This window comes from Saccoglossus kowalevskii, chromosome 6, assembly GCF_978046115.1.
Source record: "Saccoglossus kowalevskii chromosome 6, keSacKowa6.1, whole genome shotgun sequence".
In the NCBI taxonomy this organism is placed as follows: Eukaryota; Metazoa; Hemichordata; class Enteropneusta; family Harrimaniidae; genus Saccoglossus; species Saccoglossus kowalevskii.
Genome location: NC_140646.1, coordinates 36,401,902 through 36,427,691, shown reverse-complemented (window position 1 = coordinate 36,427,691; position 25,790 = coordinate 36,401,902). Strand labels below are relative to the sequence as shown.

At 36.7% G+C, this 25,790-nt stretch overlaps 1 protein-coding gene and 1 long non-coding RNA gene across 2 annotated transcripts; both read left to right on the top strand.

Moving 5' to 3' along the window:
• The first annotated feature begins 5,106 nt into the window (after positions 1 to 5,106).
• On the top strand, positions 5,107 to 6,364 carry LOC146742748 (uncharacterized). The gene is made up of 2 exons (XR_014929854.1): positions 5,107 to 5,895; positions 6,122 to 6,364. It is a non-coding gene; the product is annotated as an uncharacterized LOC146742748 (long non-coding RNA).
• Positions 6,365 to 9,171: 2,807 nt separating this feature from the next.
• On the top strand, positions 9,172 to 25,495 carry LOC144355130 (uncharacterized). The gene is made up of 14 exons (XM_085500477.1): positions 9,172 to 9,280; positions 11,438 to 11,678; positions 11,788 to 11,862; positions 12,973 to 13,046; positions 13,309 to 13,422; positions 13,773 to 13,896; positions 14,625 to 14,707; positions 15,838 to 15,900; positions 16,239 to 16,350; positions 16,464 to 16,540; positions 23,546 to 23,612; positions 23,726 to 23,817; positions 23,903 to 23,987; positions 24,240 to 25,495. The coding sequence occupies exons 2-14, from the start codon at positions 11,459 to 11,461 to the stop codon at positions 24,437 to 24,439; spliced, it is 1,386 nt and encodes a 461-aa protein (XP_085356603.1). The 5' UTR covers positions 9,172 to 9,280; positions 11,438 to 11,458; the 3' UTR covers positions 24,440 to 25,495.
• The last annotated feature ends 295 nt before the right edge of the window (positions 25,496 to 25,790 follow it).

The window sequence follows — 25,790 nt, the reverse complement described above, 5'->3', positions numbered from 1 at the left end:
CTGATTCATGTCTTTTACAAGGATATTTTCTCAACTCTAGCAGGCTTGCCAAATTTCTTGGTTTGCTATTTACTTTGATTCATGTCTTTTACCCAGTTGTCTTTTCCCTTTTCGTCAATATGTATTCCAAGTTTGTGAGCTTCGTGAACTAGCGAGTTTGGGTTAGAATTATTTATTTTGATCCAATATTTCAATCTAGTTGCTATGGGGGAGGATATTTTCCCAACTCTAGCAGGCTAGCGAAATTTCTTGCTTTGCTATTTAATTTTAGAAGGTATTTGCAGTAATATATTTTCATTTTTTTTCCATTGGTCTAGACAGATTTGCCATAAGACGGGATTTTGTGTGTGGATGTTCTCCCTCGTACAAATTTCATTTTTATGAAGCGAAATTTTATGCTGATGGGGGAGAACTTGAATATACAAAAACCTACATATACCTACATACTAAAAACACACAAATCAGGAATATTCATCGTAAAACAAGAATGGAATACATATTGACGAAAAGGGAAAAGACAACTGGGTAAAAGACATGGATCAAAGTAAATAGCAAACCAAGAAATTTGGCAAGCCTGCTAGAGTTGAGAAAATATCCTTGTAAAAGACATGAATCAGATTTTAAACAATTTGACTATGGAAAAAATAATATTTGGAATACACATAAATCTCAGGATGACAAAAAAGAAAATCATTGAAATATTGACAGGTAATTCGAACAATCCTTTAGAAATTCATAGCACAGAAACATTACATGATGCAAATAAAAGTACACATCATAAAAACAAGTTACGAACCTACAGAAAATTAAAACAGAATTTGCATATAAAAAATATCTCACCACAACCAAAAACCTAAAACATAGTGCTGCGCTAAGGCGAAACTCGGAATAAAGGCTCATACCCTTCAAATGGAAAGGGGTAGATATAATAACATTATAGCTGAAGACTAAATTTGCCCAGTTTGTGACAACTAGAAAATTGAGAACGAAAAACAACTTCTCAATTGTAATTTATACATGGAGGAAAGAAATAATCATGATTAAAATATTAAATACAATAAAATCAACTTTAGGACGGACGATGAACACTTAAAAGATATACTAAGAAGTTAAAATGACAAAATAATCATTGAGCTAGGAAAATTCGTCCACATCTGTTTCAGGTTACGACAAGAAAAAAACTAAAATACCAGATGCCTAAACCAACCACAAAATAATTTTGTTTTTCTTTACATTCAAATGTTTGTGATTTTATTATTGTTACACATTGCTTATTTTTCTTACTTTATTGTATATAATCTTATAGTTGAAGACTGAATTTGCTCAGTTTGTGACAACTAGAAAATTGTGAACGAAAAACAATATCTTCTCATTTGTAATCTATACAATAAGAAACAAAAAAAATCATGATTAAAATATTAAATACAATAAAATCAACTTTAGGACAGATGATGAACACCTAACAGGTATACTAAAAAAGTTAAAATGACAAAACAGTGAACGAAAAACAATATCTTCTCATTTGTAATCTATACAATAAGAAACAAAAAAAAATCATGATTAAAATATTAAATACAATAAAATCAACTTTAGGACAGATGATGAACACCTAACAGGTATACTAAAAAAGTTAAAATGACAAAACAATCATTGAGCTAGGAACATTCGTCCACATCTGATTCAGGGCACGATAAGAAAAAAAAAATCCTAAAATGCCAAATGCCTAAACCAACCACCAAATATTTTTTTTTTTGCTTTACATTCACATGTTTGTGATTTTATTATTGTTACACTTTGCTGGTTTTTTGTTACTTCGTTGTATTTCCAACCAAGATCCCACGCATGAATACGGTTTCAATTTTAATTATTATTGTGCAAATTAGATGGTTGGATATTGACATCATGGTCAGTTTACCACCTCAGTTATCACATCGTGCTTTGTAAATATTTGAAAAGCTCAGTGGTCACAGATAGTGTTGCTAACGCAGCACACGCACGCACTCTTTCGAAGGGGGAACTAGCCATGTTGTGTACGGCCGCAGTGAGTTGAATTGAAAAGCCCGCTTCAAGTTGTGTACGTAGAGTAATAGATTATTATAAATTATATTAGACATAATCATAATCGCAATCAAGAAGCAGACCTTTCCTCACCGATAAAATAGCTACTTATTGCTGACCCGTGTTTACCATGTTGTTAGGACAATTTGATTCATGGCATTATTCAATACAGGAGTTATGAAACGCGATCAGACCCCATTAAAACAATATCACGCGTCGTGCGTTACTTCAATAATAACACCCAGCTGATTTGAAGACTATATAGTTGTGTCTTCAATTATTATTTCAAAGGCGAATATCTTTCACGTATACACTATAAACATTACAAACGGTAACATCGGTGTAAAGTATTTATTTCGAGAGCAAGTCAACACTGTTCATAATGAAAGAATCGACAAAAATGGCAAAATAAAAGAAATATCTAATCATTCGAACTACAACGTGCATACATACATACAGTATTTTGAGGATCGTCGATTGATATTACGCCATATTGCAAGTGATACTATTATGAATGAAAGTGTTAACGAAATGTAATGTGCACGCACGCATTTCTCGTCCACCGGTGCCCCAGTCACGTCAAACAGTCGATTTACGAGAGTTTAAACAATGCGGTCAGGATATTATAATTGTATAGTGGAATCTGTCTAATGGATAAGCGAGTGCTCTCTGTACATCTTGGGAATAATCAAAACTTAGCGCATTTTATTAAACATGAATTAGCATACAAAGTGTATGCCATTATTACTGGTCGATGTTCGCCATTGAAAATGCGTACGTGTTTACCGTCAAAGAACAAACTACGCACCATCTCTATAATATGAAACATTTACGATTTCTTGACCCGCTTCCAGTTTGCTTATTGAATCTACAATGATAATAATAAAATTTCATCTCATTCTTTCCAATATAACTGTTTATTTTAAATTAGTGGTAAAGACATAATCGAGTATAATTTATAAGCGGAGTCTGAATTTGTCAATGGTATACGTTATTATACGTACTGTGATTCAGTAGTTTGTTGGTAAAAATAACAAGTTTGGTATTAAAATATGTATAATTTCAAAATTTGGTTAATTTTGTCTTAGAAATATGGGTCAATTTCTCGAGCTAGTAACTACAATTGTCTCTTTGTAGCCAAGCCAAGGCCGTTACCTCGAACAGGAGATCGCCTATAATGTTTCTTTTTTGTCGTTGATCGTGGAAATTTGAATCTGGTGGTGAGGTTAGTTGAGTGATTTCTTTTGCCAGGCTGCTAAGGATGTCAGCGTAATTTGTGACGAATCATAGTGCTTCATTTAATTTGGTTTTGAACCATTTGAAGAGAAACTCGTTGTTTGAAGCATCGGCTATGGCTCTCAATGTTTTGAGGTTGACTCTGTTTTTCAAATGGGTCAATGTATTTACAATACATTCTGTTGCACGTTCGAGCGGGGTCAGCCCCTTGTCATTTGACCATTCAAATGTAACGTTCGTTCTTGCCTCTTCTAGTATTTCGAAATCGTGGATACTCGAAATGATGTTTAAAAAAACGATGAATGATAGTTTGCTGAGTACTGCCATTTTATTAGTGAAGAGAGAATGAACTGAATACTTAGTTTTGATGTTTGACTGAGTAAAGATTGAATCCTAAAATTTCGCGATTTCGGTCGGTTTTCCAGTTATTGTAAAATAAACCTTCAAAACTAAACTATTGATTGATGCATTACATTCGAGCGGTACACTGAATTACCGATGATATAAAAACGATCAGAGTGGTGGAATGTTTCTCGTCTACATCGATCACAGATATAGATCGACGGCGTGCACAGTCTTTGATTCGGCCTGAATTGAGACAAGGCGTCATACACCCTTGGGGTGTGCCTTTTCAGACAAGTGAATTGGTGACGGACTGGAATCATCATACTGCCTGGGTCAGATTCATGTTGACTGAATCAAGTTGACCCAGTTTTTATCCCCCAAATAGTCAATTTCGAGTATAATCGTAACATTGACACGGAGAACGCGTCATTACGAGATTGAACGTGTTTTATTTCAAATCCCTCCGCTGCGGGCCATGTTTTTTTTAATGACGTGGAAAATGACGGTAGTATTTTAGCAAAGGCTAATTGATAAAAATAATTTAAGCACAGTCACTCTACTAGGAGTCACTCTACTAGGACGGTTAGGAAGCTCTATTGGTTAAAGGTGTGAACGAGCAGCTTCTGAGAACCTATGCTGGTCTCAAAACTATGACGTATTTGTCATTGGAATGCACTATTTTTCACCATTATTTATTGCGTTCGATGTTGCTCGAGAAGACCCTCGAGAAGACCGTGAACTTTTTTAAATTGTGCTTTATTTTTACATCAAACTACAATCTCAACTGAACTGTGACTAGGAGTGATATTGTATTTTTCAGATGAGCATTCTTTTGCAATCTTGAAGATGCTTTACTCGAGAAAAACGGTGTTTTGTTGACAGTCTCTTTGTCTTGATCTCTAACAGTCTTTCGGTCCGTAAAATAAACCCCTCACTCAGTTTAGAAACAATTTTATCGCTAAAAACATTGATGTCTGCAAACCTTTACAATATTCCTTTGTCCATTCTCGTATTTTTTGTGTGTTTTTAGAGTCACTTTATGGCGAAGTTTTGCATGTTTTCGTCTATGGAGGTGGTCGCCGTGTTGCTTTATTGCATAGTTTTCATAGGAGGTAATTGGACAAAAGAGATTTTTGATTGTCGTGCTTTCATATCCCTCCATTCGCTTTATTTGACGACTGATACAAATCCCGTTCAACATGTTTTGATTCAGTCGAGACAGGGGCGACTTTTGGGGGAAATTCACTAATATAGTATTCTATTAACTATTTATAATTTCAGAATGCCATACAAGACAGCAAGATTTTCTCGCGAAAAAACGTGTATATACAAAGCATGTTCATTTCCGCATTTGAGACTGCTCTTCGTTGAAAGGTCAAAGTGCCATGTATTGCAATGCTTTGTGGGGGAAAATGACGCAACTCTCGCACTGTCTCATGATTTATCGCGTGTTTTCCGTCGCCTGTTTAATGCTAATGACTTCTTAACTCGTTAACACCTCTCTTGTTTCAATGTTTATGGAGACAAGGGTGGGTACAATAGAATGACGCGGCGCTTCCTAACCGTTCTAGTAGAGTGACTGTGGTTTAAGTCAGTGAATTGACTGATAGTGCCGGGGTCAACAGAATGTCGAGTCATGTTATCAGTATCCCATACACGCAGGTCGAAATTCACGCTTGAAACTCGATATCCCTCAGGCTGTTTGTGAGTGTTCATGTTTTAGATAACATAAATATACCAACATCTGTTGTTTATCATCTACGTGGGAGGTCTATTTCACGTTGGGAACACTTAGGACTAGACACGCCTTACATTTAATCTTGTGATTGAGTTCAGACTGGCATTCACAAGTGTGCTTCGGAATGATACACATCGCTTATATCAAACACCGTTGATATTCGCGAGTGGAACGCGTTGGGCCACTTTCTGTCTGAAATACCCTTACCACGAAGACTATTATGACTCGTACGGTAGTCATGTCATGGAATTTATAAGATTTCACGTACGTGGATCTACAATCATCAAATACTTTCAAGCCATGTGTTGCCAATACTCGTGGCAACTCGTATGACTCGTAGTGTCCATGAGATGAACTTTTCACGGAAGGTCAAACTTGGTCTACCGCCTTTGAATCTTTGGCAAGAAGCGAGGACATATTTTCTTCGTCGAGGGAAAAACGAAAATCGCTACGTTACACCGTAAACTCATTCCGTGTGATGATTATGTATGTCAAAAGTTATTCTGTGAAACGATCAGGTAATTATACATTTTAACTCATAGTAGCGTAGTCCGCCATTTTTTTGAAAAACAAACTGTACGTCGATCAACCGATTTTGCATACTTTGCATTTTAGCGGATTGATGACCGCAGTTTTACGGGATAATTCATACTATTAAATTTTCAACACATAACTTATACTTTCTTTATATAACTATCGGTTTTTAATATTATCCTCTCTCTCTCTCTCTTTCTTGTACGACAGATGAGCGATTCTGATTATAGTGATGGAATAAAAAAAAAAGTGTACAGACTGCTTGACTCATTGAAAGGAAGTAAGAAATGTAAAAATAAACAACATATGTATATATAGAATGAATTATTTTTTATTGATCAATGTTTACTATTATTGGCTTTTCTCGTTTCTGTGTTTTAATCGAATCGTTTATGTACTCGTATTTTTTGTGGCATTAAAAATAAATTTAACCACGCCGCACATTTACATGTATCTACGTATTTTTCGAGGTGTTAACAAAGAAATATTTAATCACGCTAAACATTTATACACTACGCAACTATTTTCCTTACTCACATCGTATGTTTTTTTGTGACGTTAAAAAAATACTCAACCATGTCATAAATATATACTCCATGTCAATATTTCATTCTTGTTTACTTCTTTTGTGCAATAAACTCCATTAGTTTTCAAAATGACGTGTATTTATTAACGTGTGTGTGTGTGTGTGTGTGTGTGTGTGTGTGTGTGTGTATGTGTGAGCGCCCTCTACGATATATTCTGAAAATCTTTCGTCCACGCCTGTCAATTAAAAAAATAATTAAAAATAATTAAAAAAAATTGATGGTAATTTATGCAAATGTATTCACGATGACCTCGACACGACCTCGTATTCCCATCTATTTTATGTATGCAAATGTATTCACAATATCCCATTGTGACGTCATCCTCATGAAAAATCTTTCGTCCACGCCTGTCCAATTAAAAAACAATTAAAAATAATTAAAAATAATTAAACAAAATAATTACAAAAAAAAATTGATGGTAATTTATGCAAATGTATTAAAATATCCCATTGTGACGTCATCCTCATTCAAATGATCCCCTTTACGGCATTGGTCCTCATTTATGCTAATTTATGCACGAATTCCCATTGTGACGTCATTATTTATGCTAAAGCTGGACTATAGGTACGACCATGAGGGCGCTGTTCGTATGATGTCATCGCATCCGATTATGAACAGCGCCCTCATGGTCGTACCTATAGTCCATACTAAACTACTTGCATGCGTGGCGACTTCTTCTCCAAAAGCACTGGACCTTTAGTTCTGATTTTGATGTGAAGATTCCTTATTGTTTGAAGATGATTTGTTCAGGAGAAGAGGATCCATCAACAAATCTCGAAATTGATGTTTTGGTCAACTTCTTTACAAACATCATTCTGATTGACTTGCTATTTAGCATGTAGGTGCCTTGGCTGGTCCTCTGTATAGGCAATCTCTAGGATCTGCAGTTTCCTCTCATAAAGCTGCTTTTTTTAAAAAAAAATGGGCAGTTTCCCTTATTTGATTTTCAACTTGGCAATGCAATTACCGTGCCAAGGAGTAGACAATTCATACAGTGATCACCCACATACAGCATTGCTTAACTATACATTGCATGCTTAAAGCAATACCAATTTGTTGAGAAATTTTCTAATTTCAGCTACAAAATTTAACTCATCTTGGCCTTGACACACTTGAATATTGTATATTACACATCTAATTGCTTGGCTAATGTTATAATTACCGATGAGCGTCAGGGCCACGGGCCTATTTTTGATTGGTGGATTGATTGATATGCACGTCACATGGTATACTTGTCATAAGGGTCATGAGAACGAGGCCCCGTCACTTCGTACCAAAACCACTTCGTCATAAAGTCACTTCGTACTAGGTAACTTCGTACCATAAAGTATGTTCGCACCACATAGTATCTAGTAGTCCCATATAACCACGTATGACATATGCACTACAGTTAATATTAATGATAACGTTTCATCATGATAATTCAGAGGCGGCGGCACGAACTTTTGCATGGGGTGGGGGCGATATCTGCCAACCATCCCTCGCGCCGAAGGCCCGACCTTACTAGGGGCTCCGTGGGCATGCCCCCTTGAAAATGTTGAAATCTAGACCCTGTAATTGGTGCAACCTTGGAAATAATAAAACAACCTGACTTCTGATGAACTAATACACTGACTGCAGCGTTACTATATACGTCTTAACACTCAACGCTTGGATTTGGATTATTTTCGGTCATTAAATCAGGAATAGTGTACATATAAAAACATATTCTCATACAGTATATGGTTAACCTATGCCATTGCATGCAGTCGTTTTTAATCATTATTAATAATCAGATAGACCCGTACGATGTGGTAGGGTGGTGCGAAGTGACTGTGTGGTACGAAGCAACTGAGCGACCATTTGGTGCGAAGCGGCCATATGATGTGAAGGAACTATGTAGTACGTAGTGGTCATTTTGAACGAAGTGACATTGTTGTACAAAGTGACTTGGGTCGAAGTGGTTTTGCAATATCTGCCTTAGCACCCGACCTTTCAATGTATAGTCATTGGTTACTCTAACTACTCTAAGTTTTGAGGTTAATTATTGTTTTTGTATGGCATTTAGTTAATGATAATCTTGGCTTTGATTCAAATTATGATACGATTGTAAAGAGGTAAACAATATTGAGTTTATCAGCAATGCAAAGAAACAATAACAGGTAATACAATCATTGCAAGTTTCGTAAATAGTCTACACTCCCATCCCCTTCGCCGGGAAATAATAGTCCCTTTCAAATGACTAACGCACCATATTCTGTGGCCATCCGATTGAAATCAGAATATTTGGGGCTTTTTTTTACATTTAAGAAAAAAAATTAATTATTCATTTTTTGTTTGTGATTTTAATATTTTTATCTTTATACTAATTTTGTGCAATTTTCTGATCGCAAAAGTCCAAACTGATCAGATTGGTTCCGTGGCTGCACACGTAATAACTGGTCTATAGTCTACTGACGAGTTGTTTCAGGGAAAAAAATCATGAGTCTCAAACCCACCCACCCTACATACGCCTGCATTCCAATGCAATAAGACAATAACCGTTCATTGTACCAGGGCTTCTTGCTTGCTCCCATGTGACGTACCATTAAAATCGAGTTTTAACGTCATAGTGTATAATTTATGTGCGATTTTTAGCTACCCATGCGATACTCAACTATGCGAACGAGCGTGCGTAGTTTACATATACATCCTGGTTGGGAATTCATTTGTAGTAAACAACATTCGGCAATAGTTGTACTGGGGGGCGTATCTCTGCGCTGCAGACGCCAAGACAAAAAACAAAGAATTTGTCACCTTGCAGGTAAGCCAGCTTCTCGACCTGACGCTGTAAATATGTTTGGACGTTATTATTATCAGTTATAACAAACTGTTCTCAATTTAAACAATGTTTTGCAGGGAGATATTTTTATACAGCCAAACATGTAAATAGCGATCAAGGGGCTTCATTAAAATGGTCTTTATAAATAGATGGACTTTATCATCGAGCTAGATCGCCAATTCTAACTTTGGCCTAATATTTGTTCATAATATAATATAATACTGTTGCAACAAAAAACACATTTACTTGAGTTGTGTTGAGTTGATCAAAATCAATTAAGTTTGACTTGGGGAAATTGACAATTGTTTTATAAACAGAAGGCTAATTATTATTTTAGTCTATAAACAAAGGTGAATCGGCAAAAATGTTGCTGAGAGAGGTAACATAAAAGAGGTCATCTTTATACACAGGCTGGTCATACGTTATGTCTCGAGACTGCCTAAAACCTTATATAGAGGTGATCACAAACGCAGTTTTGACTCTGCTTCCTTCTTTGCAAGTAATTTATCTTCTGTCACGAGTTCTTCAAGTTACTTCCTATTTTACCGAGTGCTTTATTGTTTCCATATATAATCACGTGAAAATTCGGGTTCACACTCTCCCCTATATTGGTATTTCTCCAGTCAACGCATGGTCCTACGCAAACATAGCTATACATTGAATAGAAAAAATAATATGAAATTACAATTGCTCTTTAATGAATGAAAACAAAAATACTTTCAAAGTCACTCACTATCTGATTCCACAATTTTATGAAAATCACTGTGTAGTAGAAGAATTTTTTGGAAACCTTTGAAGAAATATACATATGAGCGTCGTGAGTTTTGGGCACTGATTTTAAAGGAAAATGAAACTCGTCTTCATCCAAACACAGGTTACACATTTTAAGTTCTCTGCCAACGCCACGGTGTCTTCCAACTTCTATAGCCAAAGGGTGATTCGACCATCTTTAACGGGCATATGTCTACGCAGTTTTGTTTTAAATGAAAATTTCAATTACTTCTCTCTGCCAAAGTTAAATTTAAATTGTCTATATTGATTAGTTTTTCTCACCCGCTGTCCAAATACCAAATTCGTCAAGCTCCATATTTAGCGCGGATTTTAAACTCGTGCAGACATTTTCCACTCATTAAAAAACCCAGGCTATCCAAGAGTTGCATAATTTCAGTTGTCCATATTCGTTTGCTGTGTTTATGTATATTCAAAATCATTTTATAGGCCTAGTTTGGTGGCCGCTCATTCCCCAGTATACTACCCCCCATATTCAATGCATCGCTTTGAATAGTAGCAAAACAGAGTGAGTGATAAGAGATTAGGCATATGTTAAGTTCAGTTGATGTCACAGTCACCCCTCAATTTGAAACAGTATCACATGACGTTGGGCAAAACGAAAGTTGAATCATTATTTCTTTTGAAACACTTAATTTTGCGTGTATTCATACATTCTGAGAATTCGGTACGTGCCTCTTTTACACAATGAAGAGATCTATTTATAACTGCCTTCAGGATATTGTTTACCATCGAAATGTCAATCAAATGAGGGGGTAACATAATACTGGTTATGGGACAAGGTCGGCGGCGATAGTTATTGAGCCCTCGCCGACGGATTTACTCAGACGCACGTTAGTACGTTAACTTGTTTTCATTCGAGTGATTCTGTCGGCGAGGGTGCAATTACTATCGTCGACAATGTTAGGCTATACACTGGACCGTGTGTTTGTTAAACTATACTTGCTGTGGCTCGTTGACTTAATGTTATTCGTGACGATAGTATGAACACACAATTTAAAAAAATAGGAAGATTGAGTTGTGCCTGATTCGTTTCCCCGCACACAACTAGGTTTCCCTCAAAGCAGCACCGGTGTCTGTGGTGGGGTTATCTGGATTAGAGACTCTAAATATAGACTTTTTAAAATTTGTGACACAGTAAGGTGCGTAATGCATCGAATAATAACCTGGCAAGAGTTGCCATCCTGCAAATATAACAGTCCTAGTGGGAAAATGCCAAATACCTGTATTAAAGTTGAAAGTGTGGACTTATCTTCTATCCTGCTACGTTTCTGCTCACCTGGTTCAACGACAAATTTAGTCGAATATAACGCTTCAAAGTAGTAGTATATTCGGATTCTTATGTTTCAGGAGTTGAAGTACTTATACATCATGCCATTGGACACAGTGTTGTGTTTGGACACTTCGGGCTCCATGGCCGGAAGGGGTCTGAGGGAACTGAAGAAAGCGTGTACGGAGTTCCTGCTGGGCATCCAGCAAACGGCCACTCAGACCGGCCTGCGAGAAAACGTCGCGGTTGTGGAATTTGGATCCAAAACCAGGATTGTGCGCAATTTAACGGATAACTACAGACTCACGAAAAATGCAATAGGTGAGTCGTTGTTAAACATGTTCGATTCTGCAGTGTGCTAACTGTTTCAATACCACAAGATTCAAGACGCCCGCGGTGGTCACACTCTTTTCTTCTTTTGTTTTCGTAGACTCGCTCCAGGCCGGGGGAACAACCCCGATGTTTGAAGGTTTAATGGAAGCTATGAAAGAAGTCATCCAGAACGGTAGCATCCAAACCTGTGTATTTGCAATTGCCAATCTGGCTTATTCTCGGAAATTTTTCTGAAATATTTGCTATGAACATATCTTTAAAGCACCATGCCAATCAACTGATGAATCTTCACGACAGTTAATTAATATACTCTCCATGAACGCCGTCATATTTTAGTCATATCAAACTATTTCGATTTCATAATACATTTGCGGCCTCAAAGAACGTGATAGCATCCGCCATCTTGTTTATCCTCGTTCGCTGTAGCTCATTCTAGTCGCATACTTTTCGATCAAACCGAAAATTAAATTTGTGTGGTTGACCTTTCGATCGCCGTTGTTTCTGTTCAAATCGGCTAATTTTGGGGTGAGTTTATACAGCATTTGTAATATCTCCTACTTTCGTCTACGACATTTATGAATGATATAATGAGCATTATATTGAATTTTTCCAGAATATGTGGAAAATTTTCTATTAAGGTCAAATAGCAGTGTTGGCGTCGACAGTGTTCCTTCGTGTGAACGCTTCGTAGTTTTTGTGGACAGTGCGTTTGAAAACTTTGATATACTCACGCAACTAAGCGACTGAAGTCATTGAATATTCAGTAGGAAGCTGTTATTTAAATGGAGTATAAATTTATCTATCTCTATTCTTGTTTGGTTCATAATTACCAAAATATGGAGAATAAATACAGAAAAATCTTGCATATGTTTGTCGCATTTGTGGAGAAAAAAAGTAAAAAATGAACTACGCCCCAACTAGTACTACTCCCTGTGTACATCTCGCACTATATCGCGTTATTTGATCAAATAATAAAGAACATCGCGTTTGTACGTTATAGTCGCGTTATTTTGATCGTTTTAGATTAGATTAAAAGTTAAGCCCCGAAACAAACGTGGCACGCTTCCTGACCAAAGAAAAAGCCGCGTTGCTAGTCAGTCTATAGTAGTCTGAGATTTGAAATACATCGATATCATGGCATAGTTGCGTAGATGATATATGTATGTGTGTGTATGTGTCTGCAAATCGTAACTGTATTATAAAGAAGAATGCGAGTTTTGACATTCGTTATTTCCGGCGTATTATAATGTATTCTATAGTCATGGTTTTTGCATGTTTGCAGGTGGTGTGTTGACACTGCCGGGCGGAAAGAAGATGACACCAAGGATCATATTAATGACAGACGGCAGACCGGATGTGAGAATTAAAACACTTTTATCTCAGAATCAATTTAGCGTAGGGCTGTAAAATAATACGAGTTCGCCACTTTAAATTAAACTTGGCGAGCATTCAAATAGGTTGGTATTTATCGATTATATATGAATAATCGTCTTAGCTTAGACTCAGACTACCAAGTCTTAGTTTACAGGATGTTTCCTTGGTTACACGTCGACCCAATTTCCCAACCAATGATAGACAAGTGCACTCATTTCTGCACGGAATATTGTTTTCTTACCAGGACAAAGATCAGGTATTGAAGGCCGCGATGTCGTTCGGACCGTTGTGGAAAGCAGTTGGTCTACCCTTTCCAATCCCCATCGCATGCATCGGGTGTGGGCCGGATGTAGACAAGGTATGAGGCATAGTAATTTAGTATGATTTACAGGAGGTGTACTATTGCCAACCGTATCTTTAAAATAAACTTGGCAAGCATTCAAATAGGTTGGTATTTATCGATTATATACGAATACTTGTTTTAGTTTAGAGGATGTTTCCTTGGTTACACCTGGATGTACATGGTTACACGAACACGTCGACCCATTATCTCCACCGATCATAGACAAGTGCACCCATTATCAAATAATTTACGAGATCCAACGCTTATTCTTCGTTATTAAACTGATTTAATTTCCAGTAAGCAGCAGTTCAAATATATCGAATCACATAACACTTTTTTTGTATATACTTTTCGTGTTCTTTCAGGAATTATTGGCAGTCATTGCCAAGGTAACTAACGGAATGTTCGTCGTTGGTGACATCAGTCAGCTTGGTGATTTCTTTCGTCGTCAAGTGTTATTAATTAGATTCGCAGCTCAGTTTTCTCATGGTAAGAGGGACACGCCCCATTAAAATTTCTTGAAATATATACAGAAATGAATACATGCCATAGCAATTCGAAATCCATATTGCTTTACTAAACCGCTAGTCAGAAAGTCCAGGTGCAATGTCCAAGATGTTCACTTTATCAGTCGCCAATTCTGAACACATCAGAAATAAATAACCGAAGCACTAAAAACAAGTACAATACACACCACTGGGCGTGAAAAGTTATCGCGTTTCAACACATCGTCGTCATGTATATTTAGGAACAGAATAACCAACACAGTTTATTTGCTACGGTGTTAAATTCGTTAGTGGGTTTACATGTGGAAGAATATAGACTGGCCCAGCTGTGGTGATTGTTTTCAGTTAAATAATAATAATAATATTGGAAAAATAGTTTTGCGAAAGGTGGGGTGAACGCGAAACCATCACATTTCGCGGTTACAGGGGATTTCGCGTTAACACCTCCATTTCGCTTTTTTTTATTTAATTTTAAATTTAAAAAGAAATAAATCGCCCAGACTGTGCCAGTCTAGGATGAATAGTGCGATAACTCGTCGATACGTGGTATAACTTCAGCCATAGATGGCACTGTCAATTAGCCGAGGGTAAAGATACAATACTAGGATTAACACACTAATTCATCGATCAACTAATCCAACCGTATTAATACATAGCCTAACTATACATTCCTTTCTGGCATTCAGATTGGTTTAAAATATTTTGTTTCAGATATGGATAAACTGAGATCTCTGATCGCCCTGCGTGCTTTCCTCTCATCCATGGGAGAGCATGTGGACAATGAAGACGAATTGGTAAGTGTGTTTCAGAGTGTGACATTATAATTATTGTTGCATGTACTCGGTATATTTACGCATTGCATGTATCCAGTACTTTTAATCATTACATCTATCCAATACATTAGCGCATTGCAAGCATCCAGTACATTTACTCATTACAGGTAACGAGTGCATTTACTCGTTACATGTATCCATTACATTTGTACACTACATGTATCAAGTACATTTACTCATTTATGTGTATCCAATACATTGAATCATTCCTTTACCGAATACATTTACTCATTACATTTACTCATTACATTCACCCATTACATGTATCCCGTACATTCGCATTACACAATTCTAGTAAATTCACTCTTTACATGTACCAAGTACATTCGCCTATTTCAGTACAATATTACCTTTACCCGGTACAGTTACTCACAATATGTTGCCAATACATTTACACATTTACATGTACCCAGTACATTTACTCATAGCGTGTGGCCACTACATTTACTCATTACATGTACCAAATACATCTGCACATTACATGAATACAGTGTATTTACTCATTACATGTATCCAATACATTTTCTCATAACGTATGGCAAGTGCATTAACTCATTACATAAGTTCAGTACATTTATGTAGTACATGTACCGAATACATTTTCTCATTGTGTATACCCAGTACATTTACTCAATATATGTATCGAGTACATTTACTCATTTCATTTACTATGTACATTTTCTCATTACGTGTACTCAGTAAATTTACTCATTATATATCGAGTACATTTACTCATTATATGTATCGGGTACATTTACTCATTACGTGTACTCAGTACGTTTACTCATTACGTGTACGTGAACATTTACTCATTATATGTATCGGGTACATTTACTCATTATATGTATCGGGTACATTTACTATGTACATTTACTCATTACGTGTACTCAGTACATTTACTCATTATATATACCCAGTATATTTATTCATTACATGTACACACTACATTTACTCATTATATATATTCAATAATCTATTTATTACATGTATCGAGTACATTTGTGTTGCACTACCTTTATGTACTGTCATTTATTCGGTCGTCTACGTATTTTACAACTATTACACCATTATGTATTCATTACTCTCCGTAGAAAGGATTATTGGGTTTGCTATTGACCATGATGATGATCTCAGGAGACGATGACGATGATCTGGTGAGTTGTACGTTCGGTTGGTACCGAATCTGACAGCATCATCCGGTCTGCCTGTGCCCATCACATGCACATCAAATCAATATGTTGTAGCGATGACAACACTTTGTCACGGGGAAGAGGCAATTTCGTCGATAGAAAAGCTGCTGAACCATTTAGTGTTTTAAAATAGCATAATCTGCCCTGTCTATTAAATTGCGTTAATTTGGGGATGAATTCATAATAATACTACATTTGTTGTATCCTTACAAATAATTTTCATTGGTTGACAGCAATGACATGATGCAATACAATATATATAATAAATATGTAACCATCATTCGACTTTTCCACTTCGGTAGGAAATCGAGGGTTACCCCCCTTTGGGAACGAGGGTACGACGAGGGAGAGACTGGAAATGGGGAAACCAAGATGGAGGTGGCGTAGGAACTGTTACTAAACATAACCGAGGGGGTGAGTTCACATGGTAGTTATCCGAATCTACATATTTGAGAAAGGGATTAAATGTGGACTGCAGTGACGTATACTAGAAATAATAACAGTACAATATTTTATCTTAATTCCAGGTGTTGTTGATGTGGAATGGGATATTGGTCGGTCAAATACGTATCGTCACGGGGCAGAAGATGCCAGAGATTTAAGGGTATGATCGAACGTACACAACTTGCATTCACCTGTGAATGAACTCAAATGGAACACATGTGAAAACTCTTCAGAATGGACATGTACATAATGGAATATATTATGCTAGTTTGTTAGGCAATTATATTTATGCACAAGGTTTATCGATGGTGTACAGATTTGTAAGTGCTATGTCATTGTGTGTTGATTTGTAAGTGTTATGCAATGGTGTTTTGATTTGTAAGTGTTATGCCATGGTGTGTTGATTTGTAAGTGTTATGCCATGGTGTGTTTATTTGTAAGTGTTATGCCATGGTGTGTTGATTTGTAAGTGTCATGCCATGGTGTGCAGATTTGTAAGTGTTATGCCATGGTGTGTTGATTTGTAAGTGTAATGCCATGGTGTGCAGATTTGTAAGTGTTATTCCATGGTGTGTAGATTTGTAAGTGTTATTCCATGGTGTGTTGATTTGTAAGTGTTATTCCATGGTGTGTTTATTTGTAAGTGTTATGCCATGGTGTGTAGATTTGTAAGTGTTATTCCATGGTGTGTTGATTTGTAAGTGTTATGCCATGGTGTGTAGATTTGTAAGTGTTATGCCATGGTGTGTAGATTTGTAAGAGTTATGCCACGGTGTGTTGTTTTGTAAGTGTTATTCCATGGTGTGTAGATTTGTAAGTGTTATTCCATGGTGTGTTTATTTGTAAGTGTTATGCCATGGTGTGTTGATTTGTAAGTGTCATGCCATGGTGTGCAGATTTGTAAGTGTTATGCCATGGTGTGTTGATTTGTAAGTGTAATGCCATGGTGTGCAGATTTGTAAGTGTTATGCCATGGTGTGTTGATTTGTAAGTGTTATTCCATGGTGTGTAGATTTGTAAGTGTTATTCCATGGTGTGTAGATTTGTAAGTGTTATTCCATGGTGTGTTGATTTGTAAGTGTTATGCAATGGTGTGCAGATTTGTAAGTGTTATGCCATGGTGTGTTGATTTGTAAGTGTTATTCCATGGTGTGTAGATTTGTAAGTGTTATTCCATGGCGTGTAGATTTGTAAGTGTTATTCCATGGTGTGTTGATTTGTAAGTGTTATGCCATGATGTGTTGGTTTGTAAGTGTTATGCCATGGTGTTTTGATTAGTAAGTGTTATGCCATGGTGTATAGATTTGTAAGTGTTATGCCATGGTGTGTAGATTTGTAAGTGTTATGTCATGGTGTTTTGATTTGTAAGTGTTATGCCATGGTGTTTTGATTTGTAAGTGGCATGCCACGGTGTGTTGTTTTGTAAGTATTATTCCATGGTGTGTAGATTTGTAAGTGTTATTCCATGGTGTGTTGATTTGTAAGTGTTATGCCATGGTGTTTTGATTTGTAAGTGTTATGCCATGGTGTATAGATTTGTAAGTGTTATGCCATGGCCTGTTGATTTGTAAGTGTTATGCCATGGTGTGCAGATTTGTAAGTGTTATGCAATGGTATGTTGATTTGTAAGTGTTATGCCATGGTGTGTAGATTTGTAACTGTTATGCCATGGTGTGTTGATTTGTAAGTGTTCTTCTATGGTGTGTAGATTTGTAAGTGTTATGCCATGGTGTGTCGATTTGTAAGTGTTATGCAATGGTATGTTGATTTGTAAGTGTTATGCCATGGTGTGTAGATTTGTAACTGTTATGCCATGGTGTGTTGATTTTAGTGTTATGTCATGGTGTGTTGATTTGTAAGTGTTATGTCATGGTGTGTTTATTTGTAAGTGTTATGCCATGGTGTGTTGATTTGTAAGTGTTATGACATGATGTGTTGATTTGTAAGTGTTATGCCATGGTGTTTTGATTTGTAAGTGTTATGCCATGGTGTGTTGATTTGTATGTGTTATGCCATGGTGTGTAGATTTGTAAGTGTTATGCCATGGTGTGTTGATTTGTAAGTGTTATGCCATGGTGTGTTGATTTGTAAGTGTTATGCCATGGTGTTTTGATTTGTAAGTGTTATGCCATGGTGTGTAGATTTGTATGTGTTATGCCATGGTGTGTAGATTTGTAAGTGTTATGCCATGGTGTGTTGATTTGTAAGTGTTATGCCATGGTGTGTTGATTTGTAACTGTTATGTCATGGTGTGTTGATTTTAGTGTTATGTCATGGTGTGTTTATTTGTAAGTGTTATGCCATGGTGTGTTGATTTGTAAGTGTTATGACATGGTGTGTTGATTTGTAAGTGTTATGCCATGGTGTGTAGATTTGTAACTGTTATGTCATGGTGTGTTGATTTTAGTGTTATGTCATGGTGTGTTTATTTGTAAGTGTTATGCCATGGTGTGTTGATTTGTAAGTGTTATGACATGATGTGTTGATTTGTAAATGTTATGCCATGGTGTGTTGATTTGTAAGTGTTATGCCATGGTGTGTAGATTTGTAAGTGTTGTGCCATGGTGTGTAGATTTGTAAGTGTTATGCCATGGTGTGTAGATTTGTAAGTGTTATTCCATGGTGTGTTGATTTGTAAGTGTTATGCCATGGTGTGTTGATTTGTAAGTGTTATGCCATGGTGTGTAGATTTGTAAGTGTTATGCCATGGTGTGTAGATTTGTAAGTGTTATGCCATGGTGTGTAGATTTGTAAGTGTTATGCCATGGTGTGTCGATTTGTAAGTGTTATGTCATGCTGTGTTGATTTGTAAGTGTTATGCAATGGTATGTTGATTTGTAAGTGTTATGCCATGGTGTGTAGATTTGTAACTGTTATGCCGTGGTGTGTTGATTTTAGTGTTATGTCATGGTGTGTTTATTTGTAAGTGTTATGCCATGGTGTGTTGATTTGTAAGTGTTATGACATGATGTGTTGATTTGTAAGTGTTATGCCATAGTGTTTTGATTTGTAAGTGTTATGCCATGGTGTATAGATTTGTAAGTGTTATGCCAGTGTGTGTTGATTTGTAAGTGTTATTCCATGGTGTGTAGATTTGTAAGTGTTATGCCATGGTGTGTTGATTTATAAGTGTTATTCCATGGTGTGTAGATTTGTAAATGTTATTCCATGGTGTGTTGATTTGTAAGTGTTATGCCATGGTGTGTTGATTTGTAAGTGTTATGCTATGGTGTGTACGTAGATTTTTAAGTGTTATGCCATGGTGTGTAGATTTGTAAATGTTATTCCATGGTGTGTTGATTTGTAAGTGTTATGCCATGGTGTGTTGATTTGTAAGTGTTATGCTATGGTGTGTACGTAGATTTTTAAGTGTTATGCCATGGTGTGTTGATTTGTAAGTGTTATGCCATGGTGTGTATGTAGATTTGTAAGTGTGATGCCATGGTGTGTTGATTTGTAAGTGTTATGCTATGGTGTGTACGTAGATTTTTAAGTGTTATGCCATGGTGTGTTGATTTGTAAGTGTTATGCCATGGTGTGTAGATTTGTAAGTGTTATGCCATGGTGTGTAGATTTGTAAGTGCTATGTTATGTCATGGTGTGTTGATTTGTAAGTGTTATGTCATGGTGTGTTGATTTGTAAGTGTCATGCCATGGTGTGCAGATTTGTAAGTGTTATGCCATGGTGTGTTGATTTGTAAGTGGCATGCCACGGTGTGTTGTTTTGTAAGTATTATTCCATGGTGTGTAGATTTGTAAGTGTTATTCCATGGTGTGTTGATTTGTAAGTGTTATGCCATGGTGTTTTGATTTGTAAGTGTTATGCCATGGTGTATAGATTTGTAAGTGTTATGCCATGGTCTGTTGATTTGTAAGTGTTATGCAATGGTGTGCAGATTTGTAAGTGTTATGCCATGGTGTGTTGATTTGTAAGTGTTATTCCATGGTGTGTAGATTTGTAAGTGTTATGCCATGGTGTTTTGATTTGTAAGTGTTATGCCATGGTGTATAGATTTGTAAGTGTTATGCCATGGTGTTTTGATTTGTAAGTGTTATTCCATGGTGTGTAGATTTGTAAGTGTTATGCCATGGTGTGTAGATTTGTAAGTGTTATGCCATGGTGTGTTGATTTGTATGTGTTATGCCATGGTGTGTAGATTTGTAAGTGTTATGCCATGGTGTGTAGATTTGTAAGTGCTATGCCATGGTGTGTAGATTTGTAAGTGTTCTTCTATGGTGTGTAGATTTGTAAGTGTTATGCCATGGTGTGTCGATTTGTAAGTGTTATGCAATGGTATGTTGATTTGTAAGTGTTATGCCATGGTGTGTAGATTTGTAACTGTTATGCCATGGTGTGTTGATTTTAGTGTTATGTCATGGTGTGTTTATTTGTAAGTGTTATGCCATGGTGTGTTGATTTGTAAGTGTTATGACATGATGTGTTGATTTGTAAGTGTTATGCCATGGTGTTTTGATTTGTAAGTGTTATGCCATGGTGTGTAGATTTGTAAGTGTTATGCCATGGTGTGTAGATTTGTAGGTGTTATGCCATGGTGTGTAGATTTGTATGTGTTATGCCATGGTGTGCAGATTTGTAAGTGTTATGCCATGGTGTATAGATTTGTAAGTGTTATGCCATGGTGTGTAGATTTGTAACTGTTATGTCATGGTGTGTTGATTTTAGTGTTATGCCATGGTGTGTAGATTTGTAACTGTTATGTCATGGTGTGTTGATTTTAGTGTTATGCCATGGTGTGTAGATTTGTAAGTGTTATGTCATGGTGTGTTTATTTGTAAGTGTTATGCCATGGTGTGTTGATTTGTAAGTGTTATGACATGGTGTGTTGATTTGTAAGTGTTATGCCATGGTGTGTAGATTTGTAAGTGTTATGACATGGTGTGTTTATTTGTAAGTGTTATGCCATGGTGTGTTGATTTGTAAGTGTTATGACATGGTGTGTTGATTTGTAAGTGTTATGCAATGGTATGTTGATTTGTAAGTGTTATGCCATGGTGTGTAGATTTGTAACTGTTATGTCATGGTGTGTTGATTTTAGTGTTATGTCATGGTGTGTTTATTTGTAAGTGTTATGCCATGGTGTGTTGATTTGTAAGTGTTATGCCATGGTGTGTAGATTTGTAAGTGTTATGCCATGGTGTGTCGATTTGTAAGTGTTATGCCATGGTGTGTAGATTTGTAAGTGTTATGCCATGGTGTGTAGATTTGTAAGTGTTATGCCATGGTGTGTAGATTTGTAAGTGTTATGCCATGGTGTGTCGATTTGTAAGTGTTATGTCATGCTGTGTTGATTTGTAAGTGTTATGCAATGGTATGTTGATTTGTAAGTGTTATGCCATGGTGTGTAGATTTGTAACTGTTATGCCGTGGTGTGTTGATTTTAGTGTTATGTCATGGTGTGTTTATTTGTAAGTGTTATGCCATGGTGTGTTGATTTGTAAGTGTTATGACATGATGTGTTGATTTGTAAGTGTTATGCCATAGTGTTTTGATTTGTAAGTGTTATGCCATGGTGTATAGATTTGTAAGTGTTATGCCAGTGTGTGTTGATTTGTAAGTGTTATTCCATGGTGTGTAGATTTGTAAGTGTTATGCCATGGTGTGTTGATTTATAAGTGTTATTCCATGGTGTGTAGATTTGTAAATGTTATTCCATGGTGTGTTGATTTGTAAGTGTTATGCCATGGTGTGTTGATTTGTAAGTGTTATGCTATGGTGTGTACGTAGATTTTTAAGTGTTATGCCATGGTGTGTTGATTTGTAAGTGTTATGCCATGGTGTGTACGTAGATGTGTAAGTGTGATGCCATGGTGTGTAGATTTGTATGTGTTAAGCCATGGTGTGTTGATTTGTAAGTGTTATGCCATGGTGTGTAGATTTGTAAGTTTTATTCCATGGTGTGTTGATTTGTAAATGTTATGCCATGGTGTGTAGATTTGTAAGTTTTATTCCATGGTGTGTTGATTTGTAAATGTTATGCCATGGTGTGTAGATTTGTAAGTGTTATGCCATGGTGTGTAGATTTGTAAGTGCTATGTTATGGTGTGTTGATTTGTAAGTGTTATGCCATGGTGTGTTGATTTGTAAATGTTATTCCATGGTGTGTTGATTTGTAAGTGTTATGCCATGGTGTGTAGATTTGTAAGTGTTATACCATGGTGTGTCGATTTGTAAGTGTTATGCCATGGTGTGTAGATTTGTAAGTGTTATGCCATGGTGTGTAGATTTGTAAGTGCTATGCCATGGTGTGTAGATTTGTAAGTGTTCTGCCATGGTGTGTAGATTTGTAAGTGTTATGCCATGGTGTGTAGATTTGTAAGTGTTATGTCATGCTGTGTTGATTTGTAAGTGTTATGCAATGGTGTGTAGATTTGTAACTGTTATGCCATGGTGTGTTGATTTTAGTGTTAGGTCATGGTGTGTTTATTTGTAAGTGTTATGCCATGGTGTGTTTATTTGTAAGTGTTATGCTATGGTTTGTTGATTTGTAAGTGCTATGCCATGGTGTGTTGATTTGTAAGTGTTATGCCATGGTGTGTAGATTTGTAAGTGTTATGCCATGGTGTGTTGATTTTAGTGTTAGGTCATGGTGTGTTGATTTGTAAGTGTTATGCCATGGTGTGTTTATTTGTAAGTGTTATGCTATGGTTTGTTGATTTGTAAGTGTTATGCCATGGTGTGTTGATTTGTAAGTGTTATGCCATGGTGTGTTGTTTTGTAAGTGTTATGCCATGGTGTGTAGATTTGTAAGTGTTATGCCATGGTGTGTTGATTTGTAACTGTTATGCCATGGTGTGTTGATTTGTAAGTGTTATGCCATGGTGTGTAGATTTGTAAGTGTTATGCCATGGTGTGTTGATTTGTAAGTGTTATGCCATGGTGTGTAGATTTGTAAGTGTTATGCCATGGTGTGTTGATTTGTAAGTGTTATGCCTCGGTGTGTAGATTTGTAAGTGTTATGCCATGGTGTGTTGATTTGTAAGTGTTATGCCAGTGTGTGTTGATTTGTAAGTGTTATGCCATGGTGTGTAGATTTGTAAGTGTTATGCCATGGTGTGTTTATTTGTAAGTGTTATGCCACGGTGTGTTGATTTGTAAGTGTTATGTCATGGTGTGTAGATTTGTAACATGTTCATGTCTTCCCAGGTTGTGGATGAACCTCGTAGCATGTCGTTGGGACAGGGGATCAAAGTGGGAGTACGGGTGACCAGAGGTGCGTGTCACTAACAATATCCCTGAAATATTTGTCAATAGAACTACGTCATATTTAACAAGCGTTCAACGACTCGTTGATGGTATAACTTTTTTTTTAAATTTGATTTTAAGGTCCAAATTGGCAATGGGGAAACCAAGACGGTGGACCTGGCAATATTGGGTGCGTTTACAGAGTGAAAGCAGACGAGGACTGTGGCGTCAGTGTGAGTTATTTGAAATAGATTTTACGTGTATCGCTCAGTAACGTGGAACGATTAACTAAAGTCACGATTTGGCGTTTTCTTCCAGGTCCGTTGGCCAAATGGAAAAAAAAATTGCTACCGCTATAAGGGAGGTATCCGTGATCTTGAAGTATTGCCCGGCAGTGGTGGCGGTAAGTAGGCGTAACGATTTGTTAGAAAGCGTTTAAGACGATTTGTTTAATGTGACTCCAAAGGCAAAGATATTTTTCTCATTTTCCATGTCCTAATGGCATGAGCCAATAATATGTAAGACGAAAATGACACATGAATATTCATTTCGATCCGAACTGTCTTCAAGTTGAGTGAAACCGGCATGATATTTATTTCAAATATCACCCTTCGCAGTATTTTCTTATCTAAATAAGTCTTCTTTTATTTACAAGATGCCGATCCAAGAGACCGTCTCGTGAGAGGCTTGGCGACATTGGCTCTACTTTCTGCACTGACTGATGACGACACTCCAAGCGGAGCGACAGCTAGTGGTTCCCCCGGTTCCGGTGGTGCGGTGGCAAGGCGGAGTGACACAAGTTCATCTGGCCGCAGCAAAAGTACAGACAAGGACACTAACTGTTCTATTATGTAGTCAACAGATACAACATATATCATATTACCCTTCGTCAACTTGAAACTATTCTGTTGCGACGCATATAATACCTTGCTAAACTATTTGACTTATTTACCAAAACGAAAAGATTTACATTATGAAGACAACATATTTTACCCAAGTTTCCACGGGGGTATTATTACCCGGATGTCCAGCATGGCATTCAATCTGGTCTCTGGAATCAAAGTCTTTTGGGAAGTAATGTTTGTTTGTTATTAAATATGCACGTCTTCGTTCCTTGTGAGGATTAACCGCGTAAGACTAATGTTGCTCAAAGAATCCTAAAACTAGGAACGATTGCGTGTACTTCATATTCACCAACAAATATAACTTTCAGTCGTTTCTGGGACCTACTGTAAAACAGCTACATACCATTTTAGCGAATTTGACTCTATGCATGAATTAACTGAATCTTAATTTAGCTAAAGTGTCAACAATCGCATTGTGGGAATATACTTTATTCTAAATTAGCGACATCTTGAATTAGCGAAATTACAGATTAGCTAAATTAGCTAAAATAACGCACTAGCTAAAAAGACATGTTTTACATTATTTTGATTAAAATGGAAATATTTACATAATGACACTAAACAAATACGGGACCTTTAAAATGCACCACTGGCAGTTACAAGCACATTTTACATGAACAAGGTTGACCACGGATCACCTGTCTATTCTTTCTGAAATGTAGCAGACTAAAAACCAAGTAAATACATTTCAAATTATTTCCTCAAATTGTACCCCAATCAAAAGTCATGCGAGTTATTCCGTGGTGGGTCACGTGTTTCATTTGAATCCACCTCGCGTGATCTTGATTAATGTTGTAACCAGCGACCTCTTGATATATATTCACATGAGACAGTAAATGAAGGTGGCGTTATTGAATTTGATTGTACAATATCTTACGTGTGGAATATACTATATTGAAGAATACATTAAAATATTTTTTATGAGACAGCTATAACCAATGATAATCATTTGATTGTTCTTGTTGTGAATAATTTGCTTATACGTAATAAACATAAACAGAACGTATTCATCGTCAGAATGGCATAATTATTGGGTATCGTATTTCGTGGTGAATCATTAATAGCGTCTGTTAATATTTGATTGAAAGTTGGGTGCAGCCCAGCAACCTGTAAGTCATCTACACACACCGTGCACACACACACCGTATACACACAGCTGCATTGACTATGGTCGCAATGGATAGCACATATGTCTTAGGTGGATCCTCTTTCTAGTACTGTTGTCCTTCCTAGCATCACGACATCACGCCAGTTAGCGGCGAGACCAGGTGAGTGTTCCATGACATGTTGACGACTTTTGT